Source organism: Plectropomus leopardus, chromosome 22, assembly GCF_026936395.1.
Source record: "Plectropomus leopardus strain MGB_pleo_1.0 chromosome 22, ASM2693639v1, whole genome shotgun sequence".
In the NCBI taxonomy this organism is placed as follows: Eukaryota; Metazoa; Chordata; class Actinopteri; order Perciformes; family Serranidae; genus Plectropomus; species Plectropomus leopardus.
In genome coordinates this window covers 13155625-13164130 of record NC_142197.1, presented here as the reverse complement: position 1 = coordinate 13164130, position 8506 = coordinate 13155625, and the positions used below count along the sequence as shown (strand labels likewise).

Below are 8506 nucleotides of genomic sequence, written 5' to 3'. Positions count from 1 at the left end.
ATCCATCTTTCCATCTAAGTGTGTGTGTGTGTGTGTAAAATTACAAATATTACCTTGTACCTTTCAGATAGACATTTAATCGTTTGACAATTATTTATATACTGTATAATGTACAAAAAGGCAACCAAGACTCTGACACCTAATTGTAAAAAGGGGAAGTAATGGAAAAGCAAAAGCTGCTTTTTTAGCAGAAACTCAACAATTGTTTACCTCATAATAACAGAAGTAACGTACAGGCAACAAGCTTATATTATATATATTATGTACTTTTCTGTCATGGTTCACATACTAACCATTAACAAGACCGAGTGACCGATTCAAAAAAACCTTTTTATTAGAACAATACAGCAGATATAAAGGTCTATTGCAATCAAACACTCCCATCAGAACGGAACGTGTGCTTCAACAGACAATATGCGCTCCCCAAGAGAAATAAATTAATATAAACTAGATAAAATAAAAACATAAAAGGAAGAAAAGAAAAGAAAAAACTGAGAAGTTGTGTTCAAATTCCTGTTCAGAAAAAGCTGCCATCAAATAGAAACTTACAAAACTTAAATTTCAAACAATCATAGATGAACAGTTTATGATAAGCTCAGAATTTAAGTGTTTCCATTGTGCTGGAGCGAGATTTTGGTATTGCCAGGGAACACATTTTTGAAAAGCTGTTTCAATCTCCAAGTAAAGTCTCTACATCTGAGGCTTTCATGTGCCTTTAAAGTAATTAACTTTATCAGATCTTTTGACAAGACTTTTTATATATATATATATATATATATATATATATATATATATATTATTATTATTTTTATCATTACTTTTAGGACAAGAGAGACTTGGTGCTCTCTGCCCTAACCTCACATGATCTCTGGCTAAATGAGAAGAAGAAAAAAACAGTCGTAAAATAATAGAAAAGAAAAACAGAGAAATTAAAGCTTGCAATAATTATACCAATAAACAGCAGTGGATAAATTAAAAATACAATCCAATCAGAGAAAGTATCCAATGAGGAGGACTACAATGAACTGCATCTGTACTGTAATAATACTGCAGTTTTACCAAAATTATATATAGATATATATGACTTTGGGGCCTTGTTTATAAAAAATATTTTCAAGTTATCCTTAATGTGATTTTACAAATTATTTCAGGGCATGTCATAGAAAAGAATAAATTGGTGACATGGAAATTATATTTAGATATTTCGGACAATTTACAGTAAGAAGAGAATGAAAATGGCTACATATTTACTCACATGAGAAAGTTATTTTTATGCGGCCTGATTTGAGATCTGTGCTGCGGCGCTGAGATGCTTGACAAATCCGAGTCGTCAACAGAAAAGTGGAAAAAACTGAGTAGAGGACAGCTGTTCTGCCGTCTCCTTGTTCATATTTCAAGATTTTTAGGTCAGAAAAGTGACTCTTGAATTATCACTCCCTACCTGCATTAGAGACAAAATACCAGCAAGTTCTGAAGTCGCTGTTTGTTGGATAAGAAGATGTTGTGCTGTATATTTCCTCCTCATTTCCACCTGTCATCCTTGCATATACAGACCACATAAAGTTGAAGCGCTTTCCTCCGAACGCAGTATTATTCTCACTGCTGCACCTTGCTGCCGGAGCACCTCTCCTGATCTTTAGTTGATTCACCATCTAACATATTTATTTATTCTCGCCATCATATTATAACATTTTTTTGTTCTTTTTTTCATATATATTTCATACAAATCTATAACCCAAAAATTTAGAAATCTTATTTACATGGAAAAGTTTTTTTTTTGTTTGTTTTACTTTTCTTTAAAAGTGACTATTAACCCTCTGCCCACCCCTGTCCACAACAGCGCCCCCTGCAGCCTTCACAATCATGGAAGAAATCCACTCACTTCTTATTTCATAGCACTCTAGGTGTGACTTAGAAAACATCATTCAGCAAAAAAACAAACAAAAAACCCACCCGAAAATGTCTTTTTTTTTTTTTTTAAAGCCACAATTATGCTTTCTTTTCAAACCATTAAACTCTTAAATGTCATAACTCAACACAGAAGAAAACATTATTTGAGGGAGGTTTTTGAAAGCCTCGCCTCCCTCCCAAACAAATGCAGATACTTCCTGGAGAGTCTCAAAAACTAGTTTATAAAACCCGCCATCTTGGGAGTGGATTTATAGTCGAAGCGACAGAGCCAGAGGAGGTGGGGATGGATAGACAGACGGAGGGACAAAAAGAACAAAAACCCTCGTCAGTCAGTTTTAGTAGCGCCCCCTGGGAGGGCATCCTGTGTATTACACACAGACACACACCAGACACACCATGTTGGTCTTCAGTTTAGGTGGGAAAGCGTGTGACATAGGTTTAATGTGTATGTGTATGTAATTCTGTGCATATTATTAGAGCCAGTGCCTCCCCGAAAAAGGTGTGTGAATGAATGACTGAGTCAGAGTGTGAGCACTAGAGAGTGCCATCTTCGGTGCAGCCCCCTCCTGCCTTGTGGCGAAACTCCTGGAGGTTGGAAACGCCGTGGAAATGAACGAAAGCCCCTGCGACCACCAAGATGTGGAACAGCTGGTGAGAGTGGAACTAGGAAAGAGAGAAATACAGAGGAGAAGAATAAATTAAACATGTGTGAGAGAGAACCAGAGTGACGTAGAGGAGAAAAATGTGATGAAGAAAGTGCCCCTTCAGCTTGGGAAACGAAAAGTGAGAAATGGCTTCTACTTTGCAAACACATCTCTAATATTTTGTGCTGTGTGTGTGTGTGTGTGTGTGTGTGTGTGTGGTGTGTGTGTGTGTTAGTCACTTACCCAAATGTCACACTTGCCAGGGAAAAACCTCTCAGGGATGCGAGCGGCGTACAAACAGGCTCCGGTGATGTAGAGTGTCGCCATGAGCAGCAGCCAGCCCATCTGACCCATGGTGGTCGCTTTGATCAGACCCTCGCTGATGACAAAGTGCAGCGTGGGAACAACGCCGCTCAGACCCAGACCCACAAACACTCCTGAACACAGACAGAGACATTTACAGCCTTTAGGGAATGTGCATCCACTCTTTCACAGCTCTGATTTTTGTCTTTTACAACTCTTGAGCGAAATATCTGGCTCTTTAGCTGTTAAACCACTGTCTAAATAGATATAGATATTTTATAAAATGAACATTTTTCCATTTAAAAAAAAAAACAAACATTTTGTGCACATGCCTTGGTTTACAAAAATAGTCATTAGAGCCCAAACATCCAGATGCTCACCATATAGACTACTGTTTTTTAAAACACCTTCTGCAGATCTCGTCACAGTTTATTCCCCATCAATATAAGGATAAAGGAGTGATGCTCTCTTTTCCTTCTCCAGTCTGCCGATCGAATTATTCTTGGGTAACAACACTGAACCCAAACTGTTGTTAATTAATAGTTAAATAACATTTAATGAGACTGATGTCCGATATGCATTTGCAATAAAAATGAAAATATTTCTGTTGAAATTTAGAACCTGGAATAAAACGAACTCAAATGTTTCGTCAAAACTTAAACTAAAACATAAACAACTTCCCAGCAACTTTTTTCATATAAAGTTCAATGAAAATTTACACATACAATGAATATAAAATAATTAATTAATAAAATATCTCCCTGAGGTTTTACAAAGTAAAAGTTCCTCCCATGCTGACACTTTCTTTGCAACCCCATTCACATCACACATGGTCATTTGAGCCGTTGCTAATATAAAATATCAATTACAGCAGCTTTAAAGAACAAGATATGCTTAATGCCACTATCTCACTCTACCTGCTCTGACTCCTCTGTACTGCGGCGTTGCAAAGAAGTCACACTGGGAGACAGTGATGGCGGCCAATCCAAGTATGCACACTACAAACAGGTAGATGAAGCAGGGCTGAGGGGAGCAGTAGAAGGAGTAGTACAACCAGGGGACGAACGAGCCCATGATCAGGAAGGCGATCCCACTGTAGTCCAACCTGCAAACACACAGTGGATGATTACAGGCACTGCAGATGTCCACTGGCTTTACTCTTTGGCTTCCAGGACATTTTCCCTCTGTAGATACTGAAATTTGTGAGTTTACAGGGTGTGCTTCTTACTTGGAGAAGACCCTGGAGACGCCCTCAGAGTGGCAGTAGACTGTGTGGAAGAGCCAGGAGAAGGAGAGACAGAGGATGGCTCCCAGGAAAAACATCCCGATCACCACCTTCTCCTGGACAGGAGCCACAAATGACATGTTGGGCCTGAACATGTACATGAGACCCAGACAGAGGAAAAACAAACAGCCTGCAGACAGAGGAGAGAAAGAAACACAAAGAAAAGAAGAGAATTAAATTTTAATCAAGATAAGTAACATGTTGTCACCAACAAACACTGCTGTCCCCCACAATTTTATGTTTAGCTACAAACATATCACACATCACTTATTTATTAAAACCAAACAGACAAAAAAAAGAAACAAATAGCATCAATAGTATTTAATATTAACGCAATTTCCCTCAAATCAAAAAAGCTTATGGGTGCAGTATCTCTGTTTAACCACTAGGTGGGAGCAGAAACTCACAAAGTTGTTTCTAAGTCAAACGACAGAAGATTTTTAAGCAGTTAAAGAAATAGATATTTTGGATTAAAAGTGTAAAAACAACAAACAACTTCAGAACCAAGATGGAAAAACACAAATACAAATAAAGGCGCTCACCAAAAAGCAATTATAATGCCATGGACTTTAATGGAGGACTTTGTTTTCTTACACAAACCTGCAGCTCAATTTTTGACATGGCAGTGCTTATAAAAACGAATAAGTCTGATTTTGCTGCTAGCCGGTGTGATATCTAACATAAGTTTGTTATTTGGCTGTCGGGTTCAAAACAGATTACAGAAACAAAAAACACTGACTGGCAAATTCACAAACAATGGATTGCAGCTGCTGATAGCACCATAAACTGTGCATCACTTCCAACAACTATCTGTCCCGTCCAAAGGTCTGATTCACAGACGATATTGCACTAATGATATTACAGCACAAATATGACCATAAGGTTTTGCAGCTGAGTACAATTATCCACGAGGACAAGTACAATGTTGTCTTTAGGCGAAGAACACAGTCGGCAGAACAACGACAGAAAAAGAACACTGAAATTTTCAGACCACGAGGCTACAGGTCCTGACCGACGAGGCTCCTCAAGACTTCAGCAGGGAATTCAAATGTGACAGAAGAAAGCATATTTGGGGTTTAATATCTTGGTCTGTCAGTGCTGTTAGTCTCATCAGACTGTAAAAGAAGACGGACTTGAAACCCCTTTGAATAAATGCTTTTCAGTTACCACCAACTCTCTGAAAACACAAGTAATTTCACTTTAACTGCGTGTTGCTATAAGCACCGATCTATTTGGAATAGACTCTTTTTGCAAGAAGGATAATTAGTATTGAAAAGGGTCAATAATGTGCCTAATGTATGCATATTACTTAATTTAAATGCATGCAAACAGCAAAGGAGCACTGACACGCTACTTAGCAGCGTGGTTAGAAGTGCATTTCTTTTGCTAATTTGTGCAGGTTTACTGGATGCACAAGCTGCTCAGTTCTTGTGTGAATTCAGTATGAATGTGTGAATTCAGAAGTATTGTTAACTTCTTTAATTACTTCTTTCTTTCCTTCACTCATTAGTCTTGTATTTCTTGTGCTAAATATACCTGCCCCAAGTCCCAGTCCTGTCTGTAATGTGGTGTGTGTGCTTTTGTTCATCTGTTGTTTCAGTTTGTGAACCAGCTTTCAACATTACTGGGAGGTGAAGTTATTGACCTCCTCAAAAAATGCTCTGAACGGGTCCTTTTGTATTTCCTGCTGGAATGTTCTGCAGTGTGTGTGAATGACATCAGCTGACAGGACGTAAACATAGACACAAGCTGTTACCAGCAATGAAATTCCAGTGAAACGGCCTATAGTTGATTCGTCACTTTCCTTGAAAGGAAAACTTTAAGATTTAAGGTATGGCTAAAGTTTAGGTTTTCTTGAATGGGTTTATGTTGGGACATTATTGCTGGATGTTACCATCTGGGTAATAAGAGCATCAGTGAGTGTGTACCTAGCAGATGTGTCCAGATGTTTCCCGTCTCTGTGTGGATTCTGAAGATGCTCTTGAAGCAGGCGCGGAACGAAGGCATTGGTGGCCTGTGGCCGTGAAGCAGGAAGTCGTTGTCCTTAAGCCAGTCGGGGAGCACGTCGTGAGGTATGACGCGCCACCGGCCCTCCCACATCTGATTGGTTAATAAAGGACACAAATAACGACATCATATTGAAGTTTAGAGAAACAAGCTGAAGGCTGGTGAATGGAAAACATTAATTAAAAAATGAAATCAAATTTTCCTTTATGAGAAGCAGCTGGTTGTTTACGGGATGTCCTTGAAATATGGTGTGTGTGTGTGTGTGTGTGTGTGTGTGTGTGTGTGTGTGTGTGTGTGTGTGTGTGTGTGTGTGTGTGTGTGTGTGTGTGTGTGCGTGCGTGCGTGCGTGCGTGCGTGCGTGCGTGCGTGCAAATGTGTGTAGAGAGGAGTACAGTATGTGATCACGAGAGTGTAGAGTAGGTGTCAGTGTCAAATTAACAGTATCGGGGTCAAGGGATGTAAATAAATAAACTGAAGTCTGATACCACAAATACCCCTAATGGAGAGGAGAGAGAGAGAGAACTCTTTGACAGTTTCTCTCCAGTGATTAATATCCCTAATTTACAACCTGCTGGTTGCAATTTCAGCAGACTCTAAGTGTGTGCGTGCGCGTGTGCGTGTGTGCGTGCAGGGTCTGAAATTAGCATTCACCATCCACCAAGTGCAGGTAAACTGTTTGGCAGTGGAGGGTAAAATCACCAGGTCATCCGACACTTTGGCATACAGGGAAGATGCATGACAGATAGACACATTTGGTAAAGTTAGCAAGTGTTTGGACAGAGCTACACGCCCACCTGTTACTGTATCAATTTTACTAGCTACCTACCTCACGTGTCAATTTCATCTGAGAGTAGCTCAAACTGCAGTGTGCATGTCCATCCTGACCACGGAGAGCACAATAACTGTGTCTTTTCCCAAACTAAAAATTCTCTCCATTAACTAAAATGTACTGATATAATTTTTTTTGCACATAGAGAGAGATAAAGAAAAACTACAAAAAAAAAAAGATATACCCGAGTACAGGTTTGCTCAGGACACAAAAATCTTGTTTTAATTGGGTTTTTATGGTTTTATTGGTTCCTTTTACTGTTTGGTTTTATTGAGTGTTGTTATAAAAATCCTTGGTAAAACTAACATTAGTCTCAGGGGAGATTAACACATTTAGTGGGCAATAGATATAAAGGTGTAGTACTCCAAAAATGTCTGTATAGATAAGTTAAGGGGCAGAATGCAGCAGCAATATTTCTTTTGGCAATTTAAATTCACATGTGTGCCTGTGTCCATACAGTAAGTGTGTGTTCGTTACCTTGTGTACAAACTCCTCCATCCTCTCCATGGCGTGGTGCGCCTGCAGCAGCGGGGTCATTCCCATGAAACCTTCATCACTGCTCCTCTCATCCTCTTCTCCTCTTCCTCTGTCATCTTCTTCGTTTTTTCTTCTCTCCTCGTCGCACTCTGGGACACTCTGACAAGAAATAAAAACACACTCGTTGTTAGGACAGAGGGATTTTAAAAAAATGAAGTGAAGTGTGACTGCAAAAGCGAGGTCAGCCCTTTAATTTGAACCCGCTCCACTTCAGGAGTGTGTGTATGTGACTTTATCGATTCCCAGCTTGCATTATCCTGCTCTCACATGCAAATGAAATTCAACATGACAAGAGAACTTCCTTTCAGGTTCATCATTTATCATTTTGCATATCCTGCTGCTGACCGGTGATGTTTGATAACAAACATGCCTTTGTGATACAAAGACAAAAGTCTGTGGAATATGATCAGAAATCATGATGTTGTGATGAGCCGCAACTGTGTTCTTTGTGCTGTCGCCTCAATGCACCAAGTGAGTGTTAGGAAATTCATATTTTTCTCGAGGCTGTAGGGCAAGTATTCAAGTTGCTCCTTTTAAACTGCCTGTGAGCGATAAACTTGGACAATCAATCATCATGTCAGTATTGTTTTGGATTTACGGCAAAGATACAGTCACTGTGACAGCTTGTATGCTGCAAAGTGTCAGATTATTAAACTATGACGCCTATAAGGTGCTCACATTTCCATGTCAACCAATCTTTTCACATCTTCCAGAATAAATATAGAGACCTTAAAAAATGCGCTACAGCTTTGGCTCTCAACCTTTTTGACTTGTGCTCCTCTTAAAAATTATCTTTTGATCTCCCTGTAATAGGTTTAAAGGGGACCTATTATGCTTTTTCTTTATTTTCTGTCATATATATATAATGTTACAATGTCGGATGTTCATATTACTATAGTACTATTACTATACAACCGAATATCTATGATTACAGAAAATGAAAGATTTCTTTTTATTATATTAACAATTTTATGACGCCTCAGATTTATC

At 39.0% G+C, this 8506-nt stretch overlaps 1 protein-coding gene across 1 annotated transcript in view; it reads right to left on the bottom strand.

The window, feature by feature from the left end:
• Positions 1 to 309: 309 nt before the first annotated feature.
• The window catches only part of adipor2 (adiponectin receptor 2), a 37600-nt gene continuing 29403 nt past the window's right edge, over positions 310 to 8506 (bottom strand). The window contains exons 3-8 of the mRNA XM_042511399.2: positions 7457 to 7615; positions 6072 to 6243; positions 4087 to 4273; positions 3776 to 3963; positions 2799 to 2992; positions 310 to 2574 (exon numbers count right to left, since the gene is read on the bottom strand). Coding sequence (XP_042367333.1) covers positions 2446 to 2574; positions 2799 to 2992; positions 3776 to 3963; positions 4087 to 4273; positions 6072 to 6243; positions 7457 to 7615 — 1029 coding nt within the window. The 3' untranslated portion in view covers positions 310 to 2445. The remainder of the gene's footprint in view (positions 2575 to 2798; positions 2993 to 3775; positions 3964 to 4086; positions 4274 to 6071; positions 6244 to 7456; positions 7616 to 8506) is intronic.